At 41.3% G+C, this 14,995-nt stretch overlaps 1 protein-coding gene across 1 annotated transcript in view; it reads left to right on the top strand.

The window, feature by feature from the left end:
- The window catches only part of CDH20 (cadherin 20), an 85,025-nt gene that overhangs the window by 50,791 nt on the left and 19,239 nt on the right, over positions 1-14,995 (top strand). Inside the window, exons 6-7 of the mRNA XM_084850546.1 lie at positions 5,547-5,800; positions 11,816-11,952. Coding sequence (XP_084706672.1) covers positions 5,547-5,800; positions 11,816-11,952 — 391 coding nt within the window. The remainder of the gene's footprint in view (positions 1-5,546; positions 5,801-11,815; positions 11,953-14,995) is intronic.

Below are 14,995 nucleotides of genomic sequence, written 5' to 3'. Positions count from 1 at the left end.
ACTGCAGTACAATTATCAGCATTGATTTCCTTCCTATGTAAAATGTACCCCTCCCCCAAAAAGGGCATGAAAACTCAGCATGGAACAGAATTTCATCTGCAAAAGGGAGATGTTAGCGTAGTGCTTTCCAGGATCAGATTTGCTATGTAATAAAGGCCTCCTCTAAAATTTCAGCAATAATAATAAAGTGCTTAAAACCACGCAAAGTAGAACATATTTGAGTCTCACTGATTTCAGTGTAATACTCAAGCTACCTAAGTATTAGATAGTTTAACTATCTCACACTGTAACTATCTCACACTGAAATCAACAAGATTAACAGTGTTTAACCATGGGCTGGATTATAGCTATTACAGTATAATATGTCATCTATCCCCTTCATGGATCACTGCCTTGTTGTGGCGAAGGGGCTTGCGTAACTCAGTGAAGCCATAAGCTATGCCGTGCAGGGCCACCCAAGACGGACAGGTCATGGCAGAGAGTTCTGACAAAATGTGGTCCACTGGAGAAGGAAATGGCAACCCACTCCAGTATTCTTGCCAAGAAAACCCCATGGAACCTATCACAAGGCTAAAAGATATGACGCCGGAAGATGAGCCCCTCAGGTCGGAAGGTGTCCAATATGCTACTGGGGAAGAGCAGAGGGTATTTCCAAGTAGCGCCAGAAAGAGTGAAGCAGCTGGGCCAAACCCGAAAGGACACTCAGCTGTGGATGTGTCTGGTGGTGAAAAGAAAATCCGATGCTGTAAAGAACAATATTGTTTAGGAACCTGGAATGTCAGATCAATGAATCAAGGTAAGCTGGAGGTGGTCAAACATGAGATGGCAAGATTGAACATTGACATCTTGGGAATCAGCGAACTCAAATGGACAGGCATGGGCGAATTTAATTCAGGTGACCATCATATCTACTATTGTGGGCAAGAATCCCTTAGAAGAAATGGAGTAGCACTCATAGTCAACAAAAGGGTGGGAAAAGCAGTACTGGGGTACAATCTTAAAAATGATAGAATGATCTCAGTACGAATCCAAGGCAAACCATTCAACATCACAGTAATTCAAGTCTATGCCCCAACCACTGAGGCCAAAGAAGCTGAGGTTGATCGGTTCTATGAAGACCTACAACACCTTCTAGAACTAACACCAAAAAAAGATGTCCTCTTCATCATAGGGGATTGGAATGCTAAAGTAGGAAGTCAAGAAATCACCGGGATAACAGGCAGGCATGGCCTTGGTGTACAAAATGAAGCAGGACAAAAGCTAATAGAGTTTTGCCAAGAGAACATGCTGATCATAGCAAACACTCTTTTCCAACAGCACAAGAGGCGACTCTACACATGGACGTCACCAGATGGTCAATATCGAAATCAGATTGATTATGTCCTTTGCAGCCAAAGATGGAGAAGCTCTATACAGTCAGTAAAAACAAGACCTGGAGCTGACTGTGGCTCAGATCATGAGCTGCTTCTTGCAAAATTTTGGCTTAAATTGAAGAATGTCGGGAAAACCACTAAACCGTTCAGGTATGACCTAAATCATATCCCTGATGAATTTACAGTGGAGGTGAGGAATAGATTTCAGGGATTAGACCTGATAGACAGAGTGCCTGAGGAACTATGGACGGAGGTCCGTAACATTGTTCAGGAGGCAGCAACGAAATCCGTCCCAAAGAAAAAGAAATGCAAGAAAGCCAAGTGGCTGTCTGATGAGGCTTTACAAGTAGCTCATGAAAGAAGGGAAGCGAAAAGCAAGGGAGAAAGGGGAAGATATACCCAACTGAATGCAGAGTTCCAGAGAATAGCAAGGAGAGACAAGAAGGCCTTCTTAAATGAACAATGCAAAGAAATCGAGGAAAACAACAGAATGGGAAAGACTAGAGATCTCTTCAAGAAAATTGGAGATCTCAAGGGTACGTTTTGTGCAAAGATGGGCATGATAAAGGACAAAGAAGGCAGGGACCTAACAGAAGCAGATGAGATGAAGAAGAGGTGGCAAGAATACACAGAAGAACTATACAGGAAAGATCTGAATGTCCCTGATAGCCATGATAGTGCGGTCACTGAACTTGAGCCGGACATCCTCGAGAGTGAAGTCAAGTGGGCCTTAGGAAGCATTAGTAACAACAAAGCTAGCGGAGATGACAGTATTCCAGCTGAGCTATTTAAAATCCTAAAAGATGATGCTGTTAAAGTGCTGCATTCAATATGCCAACAAATCTGGAACACTCAACAGTGGCCACAAGACTGGAAAAGGTCAGTTTACATTCCAATTCCAAAGAAGGGCAACGCCAAAGAGTGTTCAAACTACCGCACAATTGCGCTCATTTCACATGCCAGCAAGGTGATGCTCAAAATCCTACAAGCTAGGCTTCAGCAGTATGTGAACCGAGAACTACCGGAAGTACAAGCTGGGTTTAGAAGAGGCAGAGGAACTAGAGATCAAATCGCCAACATTCGCTGCATCATGGAGAAAGCAAGAGAATTCCAGAAAAACGTCTATTTCTGCTTCATTGACTACGCTAAAGCCTTTGATTGTGTGGATCACAACAAACTGTGGCAAATTCTTAAAGTGATGGGAGTACCAGACCACCTTACCTGTCTCCTGAGAAACCTGTACGAGGGTCAAGAAGCAACAGTAAGAACCAGAGATGGAACAACCGAGTGGTTCAAAATTGGGAAAGGAGTACGACAAGGCTGCATATTGTCACCCTGCTTATTTAACTTATATGCAGAGTACATCATGAGAAACGCCGGGTTGGATGAATCAGAGGTCGGAATTAAGATTGCCGGGAGAATTATCAACAACCTCCGATATGCAGACGATACCACCCTAATGGCAGAAAGCGAAGAGGATCTCAAGAGCCTCTTGTTGAGGGTGAAAGAGGAGAGTGCAAAAGCTGGTTTGAAACTCAACATTAAAAAAACGAAGATCATGGCATCTGGCCCCATCACTTCCTGGCATATAGAAGGGGAAGAAATGGAAGCAGTGACAGATTTTACTTTCTTGGGCTCCAAGATCACCGCAGATGGTGACTGTAGCCATGAAATTAAAAGACGCTTGCTCCTTGGGAGGAAAGCTATGGCAAACCTAGACAGCATAGTAAGAAGCAGAGACATCACCTTGCCGACAAAGGTCCGTCTAATCAAAGCTATGGTTTTCCCAGTAGTAATGTATGGCTGTGAGAGCTGGACTATAAGGAAGGCTGAGCGCCAAAGAATTGATGCTTTCGAACTGTGGTGCTGGAGAAGACTCTTACGAGTCCCCTGGACTGCAAGGAGGTCAAATCAGTCCATCCTAAAGGAAATCAACCCTGACTGCTCATTGGAAGGACAGATACTGAAGCTGAAGCTCCAATATTTTGGCCACCTAATGCGAAGAGAAAACTCCCTGGAAAAGACCCTGATGCTGGGAAAGACTGAAGGCCAAAGGAGAAGGGGACGGCAGAGGATGAGATGGCTAGATAGCATCACGGATGCAATGAATATGAACTTGAGCACGCTCCGGGAGAGAGCGCAGGACAGGAAGGCCTGGCGTGCTATGGTCCATGGGGTCACGAAGAGTCGGACACGACTGAACGACTGAACAACAACAACAACAACATGTCATCTATATAACATTTGTGCAATACACTTAAAGTACTTAACAAACTACTAGTAGTACTCATTCCTACTAATGCTGAACTCATTCTCCAAGTGCTGCCCCTTATCTAACCAAATTGGCAGCATCCACGTGCAAGTGGGAGGTATAAGCAGGCTTGGGGGAATCCAAAGATTTACAGAAGTACCAAAAAATAGGGGGGGGGAGAATCCTAAGAGGGTGGGGGAACCTCAAAAACATTCCAGTGAGGACTGAGCAAGCTCGGTGGCCAGAGGATATTAAGAAAGTTGGAAAAGAAAACCAGGGGGAGGGGGGAATGGAAGAGGCTAGTGAAGAGGAGGGTGTGTGTCCACGGCAACAGATAGGCAGGAGAGAAGGCAAGAAGCACATAGGGAGTAAGGAGGATGAAAGTGGAAGGTAGATGGTTATATCTCTGCATCTCTCCCTCTGTTATCTTTTGCTCAGTTTCTCTCCTCTTTCCTTCTCCAAGATAAATGAACAAAATACGGTGAAGGGTGAGACACCTAGACATTTAAAAAAAGTAGAGAAAACCATCTCATTGTCTGGATAGGTTGCCTCCTTATTCACACTGAGAAGTTATTCTAGATGTCCCCAGTATTTGAAGTGAGAGCTACTCATAGAAATCAAAGGAGAAATCCACAACTTTAATATGGCTGGGACGGGGCACCTTCCCACATTCCACCCCCTACCCCCAAAAAAACGAAACAACCCAGAGAAAGGATCTTGCTGTTTCTAACTCGGTTCTTGTGGAATGTATAAAACAATAGTCATGCTAATGCAAATTCCAAAGCAAATGCAGTTCATGGTTCCCATATTACAGTTGGAAGGGGCTGTGGCTTGGAGAGAGAGATTTAAGGCAGCCCTACAGTTTAATTCTCACTGAATAGTGCAGATCACGCTCTGACTGGTTTACAACAACCCTCCAGTGTTATCCAGATGTATTAGTCCCCCTATTCCCGTTTGGGTTTAAGCTGAGAGAGTAGCTTACAACAACCTTGCAATGTTATCCACTGCTTTTATTCCCACATTGTAGATTAAGCTGAAGGGAGAATGCAAGAACCCTGCCATGTACTAAGTTCACTGTTATACCCCTATTACATTTGGGGGGGCTGTGCTGAGAGAGAAGAGCTTACAGCAGCCCTGCATTGTAGTCCACACTAATATTGCAATTCAGAGGTGGGGCTGAGGCTGATTCAATTAGCATAGCAAATGTATGCAAATCCATATCTTGTGTTCTCTTTTTGGTGAAGCATTTTCTCTTTTTTGGCAATATGAAAGTGGCCACCAAAGTAACCAGTTACTTCTTGCCTGCACATAAATTCCTGAATAGGAATCCAAAGTGTACATTGTGTTTTTCTACAGGCAAATGCTCCTATCCAACTAAGGAGATCCATTCATGTCAGCAGACATCGACATGCACATAACTTGCTGAATCAGGAATTGTGGGGATAAATTGAATGTGTATCCAAATGCACATCATACAGATATTGTCTACCACATTACATTGCTTTCAGTGTGGTATGCATTCAAATATGTATTCCCATTTATATTCTCAAGTAGCTGTGCACAAATACTTCTTTAAGTAATGCTGAAGCTGGATTCGGACAAAAGCGTGCAAATCCAACCTTGATATACTCTGATTACTCACATAATAGTCCCCATCACCTCTGTCTACCACCACCAAATTACACCACTGACGGTTACAGTATTTTCAGGAGTGCATATTGATAAAGTGGAAGAACTACAATTGTGGGGATGCTATGTTTATCTTGCTGTTTATACAACTCAGCCATACAGATTTAAATGAAAAAATGTTTTATTTTAAGGGAGTTGGATGATATGGCTCACAATGTTCATTTCATTTTGAGAAATTGTCTTCTAATTGTTTCTTCTCCTCCTCCCCTCTTCTCCTCCTCCTCCTCTTCCAGCCATTGAGCTTTGAGAGCAAGAAAAGTTACACTTTAAAAGTGGAGGGTGCCAATCCCCACCTAGAGATGCGTTTCCTGAATCTAGGCCCATTCCATGACACCGCCACTGTGCATATCAGTGTGGAAGATGTGGATGAGGCCCCACTGTTTGAGCCTAGCTTTTATTTTGTGGAGGTGCCTGAAGATGTGGACATTGGGACCACCATACAAATGATTTATGCCAAGGACCCTGATGTGACCAACAACTCAATCAGGTTTTTTTTTTTTTCCACCACTCTCATATCCGCTATGTTAACTGCTAGGATTGTTTTTCTTTGGATGAGTAATGCTTCTTCTGTTTTTGATGAGTAATGAGGATTCTGAACTTCGGAATGCCAAACCCAAATAAATCCTTAGATACTAGCAAGTTGTATGGTCTTTGGTCTGGACCAGTTTGTTGCAGTCAAAGTCTTCATCTACCTGCCTTTAGAATCAAGACTTACAAAAACCTGGTTCTTCAGCACATTCTTCCACCAGCTTAGCACAAATATCATGGAGTTTCTGTGCAGAGGCTACAGATTATTATTCAGTTCCAGTGTTAAGAGAAAAGAATTATACTAGCCCACCTGGTGCCCTCCAGATGTTTTGGACCACAAATCCCATCATCCCTGACCATCAGCCATGCTGGCTGGGGTTGATGTCAAAAAACACAAAGAAGTCCTACAACTCCCAGCCTGCCCCAGCCAACATTGGGAGTTGTAGGACTTTTTCTGTCTTAACATTTTTCTATCTAAACATGCATGGGATTGCACCCTTATGCAATCAAAATCTCCTTCCACATAATACCTCCCTGGGGATGCATTTACGTGGTCAATGTAATGGGCCAGTTATCTTCCTATACACAGGTAACAACAACCCCTTCAAGTTCCTAGCTTCTTTCTCATTTCTCACATAAGTAAACTAGAATTTTCTTAATTGAGACTACATCTATATAGTAAAAAAAGGGCTGTCAAAAACAGAGTTAGAAGGGCTGTCAAAAACAGAGAGAGAGAGAGAATGGTGGTGGCACAAAGACAGAGGGGGAAAGGTGGTGGCAGAAAGAAAAAGAAGGGCATGGCAGATAAAGCGAGAGAAAAGGGATGCCCCCACCCATTGGCAGCATATAGCCCCTGACAGATGACCATTAAGGGAACATGGCCATTGAAATTTTTAAAAAGAAAAGTTCCATACCCCTAAATAAAGGCATTGCCTTCTTTGGGTTTAAAAAAATCCTCATGGATCAACATGGCTACTTTGGTTTGTCGTATTATTGATGGTTTAATTAACTCCTCTAGTCTTAACAGATCTTAACAAGATTAGTATGCTTGCCCAGCTATATAGCACTGGTGGTGCTGAATTATAACTGATGTTATTTGGTTGTGTATATGCAGCCTCATAATAACAATAATAATTCCACCACAAGATGTTTTGAGATTCCACTGATTATTTGGATCAGAAGTCGCAATCTGACATTTGTCAATGAAATTTTAGAAAGCCAGACCATGTTCCCAAAGTGCTCATGGATGTTGGAAACTTTCAAATCCTCTTGTTTTTAGGTTGCTTGACATCTGGATTGCCCACGTTGGGAGAAGCTGATTTCTGAAAGCATGGCCTGATTAATTCAGAGTGACTAAGGGAGATTATGTAAACAGTTCAATGGAATGCTGTTGAGAATCAGTTATTAATAATAGGCAAACATGTGCAGAGAATGCAATACAAAGTCTCCACCTGTGGCACATGACACCAGTGATTAATGCTGCACCACTAATCACAAGGCCCTATTCAATTTCAGATACAAGTTAGCCTTAAACTGTCACAGGAGGGGTTTTTTAATAGGCCTTTGCAAGAAAGATCATTATTTCACAATCTTTCAAAGCTTTTTGTTCAGATTTCCTTAATAAATTTAGCACCCTAGGAAACATCTTTATTTTGAAAGGGAGAGAGAAGTCAATGATAATGATTTCTCCTTATTTCTTATGCAAAATAAAGCTACTTTTCCCCTGCAAACTGCTTTACAATGCCATGTACCATGAGTTTTCCTTGTCATGTGCTTCTCCTGCATAATAACGCATTGTTTATATAGCACTTACTCTGCTTTCTCAAAGCCCTCCACATGTGTTTTCTTAGTAATCCTGATAACATCATAAGGGAGGCCAATGTTATGATCCCCATATTACAGTCTGGGTCCCTATGCACTCTTGATCAGAGATTTTCACAGACCCCAGAACTCAGACATTATTGACAAGAAAGTCCACTGAATCTAGGTTTATACTGCTTTCTCTAATCAAGAAGGACCACATTAAATTGCAAGGTTGATTATATCAGCTTCATTTATGTACGTCAGTTCATACCAATCCCATATCTTTACTGAAAAAAGATAGTTATGTTATGATCCTTACCAGTTTTATTCCATTCCCATTAAAAGCACAGCATAACAGCTAGATGCAGTCTCAGGCATATTTAGAGTAGCGCCATTGAAATCAGTGGGACTTTAATTAGTCATGACTTATTTAAGCCCCACTGATTTCAGTGGGTCTTGTCTAAGAATGACTAAGGGTGCATCCAACCTCATCCACCCCGGGTACTTGTATGCCTCTGAACTTGGAGGCTTACAGGTATCCAATGCAGAGCAGGAGGCGTGATGCACCTCCCACTCTGCTTTTTAGCTAGTCAGGCGATTTCTCCCATCTAGCAGAGGCTTCGCAGAAGGGGAGAGAAGGAGGCTGGGGATGGCTGGGGATACCTCATATCTCCATGTCCCTAGTCTCTTCTCCTCCCCTCCACTGGGAACTCCCCCTTTCACTCCCTATGAGCTCGCATTTGTGAGGTCATAGCAGCAGGCAGCACAGTTATCTCAGTGCTGGCTGTGAGGGGGTGAAGAAGGAAGCAGAGGGCACAGTTTCCTGGCTCTATCCTCAGAGCCAGGAAACCAAAATATCCTGTGTCCCCCAGATGCAGTTTAGGAGGCATAGGATTGCTCTTCCCATCTGCATCCAACCTAAAGTATTAAAAACAAAGTGTTAAAAATATAATGAGTCTTTCTCCTCAAATTCAGTAGGCCTAAGCCAAGATGTAAAAATAATTTTCCCTGTCTCCCTAACTTGCAAGCCCACAGATTCTAACAGCCTAACTAACATCCTAGCAGGCACTCATCTTGTTGTGCAAAAACTCTTCCGCTTCCTTCTCATAACTTCCTAGCAAACAAATAAATTTATGCAGTTACTATGCAATTCTTACTAATTTTTCATGCCAGCTCAATGTCTAATCTCTCTGGGAGGGAGGATTGATATGTTTATATCAATCATTAGTCCTTGGTCCATAGTGAAAGTCTCAGCCACCATCTCCATATAAGGCCTGTGTACTTCAAAAACTTCAGGATAGTCACTAGACCCAGAGTTAAGTCTGTTAATATAGCTTACTGGACATTCTGGTTTATGGAGCAAAGCCAGGCCAACACTGTCCTTTGTTCTCGTTTCTGTTAAAAGTCGGGACAGTTACCACCAGTCTTTTAAACAACATCCAATAAATAACTCAGGGGTAGGCAACTCAGTACCCTCCAGATATTTTTGACTATAAGTCCTATAATCATTGACTATGTTGGCTGACTTAACCAACTAGAGATAAAGTTGGTGGCTTTCCCTAAGTAGGCGACTAAATTCATAGCAGAGCTGAGACTGAAGCAAGGAGTTCTCTATATTTAGCGCTTTGTATAGCACTTTGTCTAAGTGCCCAAAACACCTTTCATACGTTATCTTAGTAATCTTCACAAGATAGGACTGCATAAAAGGACTGCATCTCCATATTATAGGTGGGAGTCTGAGCAGAGAGACGATAGCTTGTCATGGTCCATCTAGAGTTCATGATGGAGCTGAGATCTGGAATGTCCCCCTTATGCTCTTAACCACTTACTCACACAAGGAAGTGGACTGATGTTGATGACTAGGGCAGTTGTTCAGAGCTCCGCCACATTCTGGACTGGGGCTGAAATCCCCAAACCAAAAATAAAGACTTTTTTGTTGGAGGGCAGGAAAAGCACTAGGATAAAGCATGGGAACACCAGAGGAGGAGGAGTTGTACATGCACATACTCCCCAGGGGGCTACTCTTTCAGGATAGGGGTATTCTCCAACATACCCTGTTCCCAAAATGTCTTAGGCCTGTGGACAAGCTCTATTGTAACTCTGATAGCACGAGAGCACCATAAATCAGGAGACACATTGGACCAGACCAACCTTCTTTAGATACAGAATTCAGTTAGAGTTTGATGCATAACTGTTAAACTGAGCTCCCTAGATTTAAGCCAATTTAGTTCTGTTGTGGATTCTTGAGCAGAATGCTGGGCCAAGCTATTTGTTTCCACTGTCGTAGCCCTATGTTGCACAACACCTTTGCCAAAATAGGCAACATTTGATGAATTGAAAGGTTTGCCCTGGGTTTACTGCAAATATTGGTAATGGACATAATATCATTTTGATCAAATGAACAGTTGTCTGGTTTCATAAATAAGCACATGTGTCATGGTAGTAGTCAGTCCCTGATTCTGAACTATTAAGATCACTGCACGTTTTCCAACTACGTCACTGGGGTCATATTGAAGTTGTGATGGGAGCATGTTAATTCCTAACTGCATGCCGCCACAAAGTCTTTCTGAACAGATTCTACCCTTCCATCTCCTATCCTCCAACCTATTAGCAACATGAACCTATTTTAACTACTGATAGTTAAAACTATCCAGGCCTGGATGAACTGAAGTAAATAGCATCAAGCCTAGAGGGAATACAATTATCTTTTATATGACAATTTCTGATATAGAGAGTAAATGAGATACTTTGCTGGCAGCAATGTTTCTCTTGCTTGGAATGCTTCTGCAAAAAGATACCATGTAATCAGGGAGTCAGGATGAACCAGAGTCCAAGCATTCAGGGAAGTATTTTTCACTGAACTAGAACTGAACCTGAAACTAAAATATTTCAGTTGCCGATAATCTGCACTGGAACTAAACTCCTAACTACACACACACACACACATAACAGTGTCCAGTTCAAAATAAGTAGTTGGACATTCAGAAATCGGAAATGGCCCTTCTGTCCTAGACAGATCAACAAAAGAATATATTTTGACAGAAACCACCAGAGAAGATGCGGGAAGCAAGAAAAAAGCCGTTTCTAGGACTGATAATTCTTCTGAATTATCTAATATGCTTTTCTAGTATGACAACGAAGCAAGCCAGCTACTTAAGCTGTGGGCTTCAAAAGAATTTCAAAGGATTTTGCATGCAATTCAGCTAAAGTTAAGTGGCTTGCAATCCCATTGGGAGTCAATGGGAGAAAAATGTTCATGTGCTTAGCTTTCCCATTTAAATTAATTAAACCTAAAAGTTCTTAACTTTTAGGTTAATAAGGGCTGGATTGTACCCTTATATTTTAAATAGTGAATAGAACAAGGCTGATTTTACAATCCAAAATGTCTGGCTAGTTCATATTATGACCTTGAACTACTCCACAGTATGTGAGAGTTCCAAGAAGCAAGAGACTCACAACAAAGCAGCATTCACAAACATATTGGTCCATACCTGAGTTCTTTTTTTCAGTGGGCTTCATCTCATTGAAGATGAAAATATGTATGAGATGTATGAGAATTTCGTTTTTGTGGGCTCTGAGCATGAACTGAAAATATTCACAAATTGTTGAACACGTGCTCACATCTGTCCTGTTCCCCATTCCAAGGTCTATTGGCTCAAATTTCCTTAGTAGACTGAATCAACCCCACTTTAGCCTCGCTATCCTGAGTCCTGATCCAGATTGGGACCCTGTGCATATGCATTTGCATGTTGATTCAGACATAATTCCCTCAGGGGTAAGACCATATGTGCCTTAGCCTTTCCTCATAGGACGGTCCAACAAACCCTCCATCATTTTAGTTCTACCCCTTTTGAGATGGAATAGCCAGAACTATACACAGTATTCCAAGAATAAATGCAACACTGCATTATACTTGCTCTTCGTTGTCAGGAGAGACAAAGGAACAATGCCTAAAACTCTTTTCCTCTATTTCTGCTACACTAATCAGCATTAAAAGACTACTTGGGGATTAAAGTGGCTGAACTGGTTATGAAACCACATTTTCAAGTTACTATCTGAACTGAAACAAAACCAGAGATTTAAAAAAAATACTAATGAAGCTGAACTGAACTCAAATGTTTCATGGCTTGACACTGTGAATATAATACCTTCCAAATGTGTACTTTTACAGATATTCCATTGATCGAAGCAGTGATCCTGGACGCTTCTTTTATGTTGACATTACAACTGGTGCTCTGATGACTGCAAGACCTCTGGATCGGGAAGACATTTCATGGCACAATATCACCGTCTTGGCCATGGAGATGAGTAAGGCAGACAAAAACCATGGATAATATGGAAAGGGATAGCATGGTCACCGTTGACAGATTTGTTTCAACTGTATAGGCTGGTGCAGATGTAACACTGGCTTCACCCACATCCTCCTTTTAATTATGTTTTTCTGGGTTTTAACATAGATATTCAAGAGATTTTCCAATATCATAGAAGCATATTCCTAGTGTTTCAGTTTTGGTTTCTCAGTTTTCTTTTTTCCAATCCTAAATTTGGTTCATTTCAAACTTTGAGAATTTCTCCAGTCTTAAATTCTGTTCATCCCAAACTTTTTTTTTGGGGGGGGGGGGGTAGTTTGCATGAAGATTCATAAGCATTGTGTCTACATTTCTCCTAATACATGCATTTCATATGCATTTTTGCCTAATATCCATATCTTTTGTAAGCAATGTTCTTAATATAATGCATTTCTGAATGTTATTTTCCCTAACATACACATTTTTGCACACATTTTTTTAATTGGAAAACTCCATTGCAAAATTTGGAGAAGAGTTTCAAAGTATAACTGAGTTTCAGTTCACATAGTGTTTCAAAAGTGCAAAATTTTGTAACTTTGCATTAAAATGTGAACCAAACGAATTCTCCCCACACCGCTCCTATTCCTAACCCCAATTACCTACCCATATATCCCATCCATCCTTCCTCTTATCCTTTTATTGTAATACTCATATATACACTTATTCCTATATTGCAAATTATGTTGGTAACAGATTCTTAACACTTGGAGGTAAAACAAATATTTACACCTGTACAAATAATGTGGGAAAACTGTGTTTGATCACACAGTTCTTCATAATCTCTTCCCTTTATAATTTATAATGCATGTGTATGCTACAGTTAAGAGTGAGAACTGGCTATGGATTGTGAACACCATCTCCCTTCCCCCTTCCCCCTTGGGAGAAAATTCACCCCTCCTACCTAAACCGCAGTTAAGGGATACATTAGGACTAACCTTAACCACAATTACCATTAACCAAGGTTCTCATTTAATTAGGGTGTAATGCTAATTAATTAATCCCACAACCAGCTCTCAAATCACTTAACTGCAGTGAAGAAGAAGCCAGGGTTAAGTCTTCCTCCCGTATATGGCATGCATATTTATATGCATTGCAGTGGAAATTGGAAAACACATTTTGTGTCTGATTGAGGGAATGAAATTCGCATTTAAGTTTTACACTCCTGGGGGGTTCTGCAAATTAAATGTGAAGTTGTTTACTCAAATCATTAGCATGTAAGGGAATTATTGTTTCAGTTCTTTTTCTTTGCTTTTTTTCAAAATGCAGTTCAGATCAGAGCAAGAACACGCACTCTCTCCAGGAACTATTAGTAGCAAAAACAGATGCTCTGAATATTGCAGGCCTTATCAGAGTGGAGAGTGGCATTATCAGGAAGGATTGTATGGCTCAGGGAATTGCTAATGAGCTCAGAGCCTTTCACTTCTAGGTCACTGGTTCAAACCCTCCTTGAGCCCGTAGCAAGTGGCTGTCATTACCATCTGCTTGCTTCCCCCACACACACACCTTTTTTTTCCTGGCCTGCAGAAATGATTTTGTAATAAACCTTGTTTAGGGCCAAAAAAGTGGCTTGCAAGTTTCTCAGATATGTATAAAAACTTATTTTTGGATCACTGTGACTTTAGAATGAATGTGGCATTTCTGAAAATCCCTCTGCACCCATCTATGACATACTGTAGGTGGAATGAGATGTTATGTTACAGCAAATCAGATAAGGGGCATCAAAAAAACATACTTTGTGTCAGGTTTTTGTCCTGTTCCCTGTACCATCTAGTGAAACGCACTGTGGGACATGACATCATCATGTTGTGAGTTTCCCCATTCCTACTGACAGTGTGATGATATCACATGTTGAGTTTCACTAGAAATGATAGGCAAGACTGGAAGAAGGAGAAGGAGAAGTCGTTATCCACAGCAGGCATGGGACTACAACAAAAAAAGGCATCCCCATGACTTCTTTCTTTCTTTCTTTCTTGTTTGCTTGCTTGCTTGCTTGCTTGCTTGCCTGCCTGCCTGCCTGCTTGCTTGCTTGCTTGCTTGCTTGCTTGCTTGCTTATGTATTTATTTGTAAATGTATGAGTTGCCTTTCAACCCAAATAGGGTCCCCAAGGCAACTTACAGTTAGGACTTGCAAAACATGGAACAATTTATGCACTCCCCATAATGTCTAGTGAAACTCAACATGTGAAATGAAGTCATTGCCTTATGAGGGACAAACTCGCGGCATGGTGATATCATGTCACACTGTATATTTTATGTTGAAAACATTGTTTGCAATCTGAACTTGAACATACATGGTCTGATTCAGACAGTCTGTGACACCCATCTGATTGCTTATGGAAGTCCAGAAGGCCAGTGATGGGCTAGTGACCCAGAAGAGATTGTGTGGAGGTGCTCCTTGTTTGAATCACCAACTCCACATACAGCCTATATAAATGGCCACTGTGATTTGCCAATTATAAAGGTCCATTTTTGAGCTACTGAAATTGTACAAATCCTGGTGGTTGCTTGTAGACTACTTGAAGAGGTGCTGGTTTATACAACTGGCACCTCCATGAAATTCCAACTGGGTGTGTGGCCACTGGTAGCCTCACGCAGTCCCATGTGTGATTACATTGGGGCACCAGCTATCTCAAACAAGCCAAATTACATATCCCTTAAAAATTGATATTGGTTTTCTAAATTCTTTGAACTGGAAATACAGTTAGGATGTAATCCTATGCATGTTTAGATAGAAAAAAGTCATACAACTCCCAGCATTCCCCAGCCAACAGAATGCTGGGAGTTGTAGGGCTTTTTTCTGTCTAAACATGCATAGGATTGTGCTCTTTGAGATGTGTGAATCAGCAAAATCTGAGCTCATCAAGGTTCTCTGATTTCCACCTCAAAGTGTGTTCTGACTTTGTATCAGATTGTAAGCTTTGTGTTTTTCTTTTTGCAGGAAAAAATGTGGGTGTTTTCGTGCACATTTCTCCAAATGTACACATAAGTTGTACACATTTTTA

This window comes from Heloderma suspectum, chromosome 4, assembly GCF_057233095.1.
Source record: "Heloderma suspectum isolate Gila_16-S chromosome 4, 16-S_ref, whole genome shotgun sequence".
NCBI classification, from domain to species: domain Eukaryota; kingdom Metazoa; phylum Chordata; class Lepidosauria; order Squamata; family Helodermatidae; genus Heloderma; species Heloderma suspectum.
The sequence above is the reverse complement of the archived record's forward strand: the minus strand, read 5'-3'. Positions and strand labels throughout refer to the sequence as shown.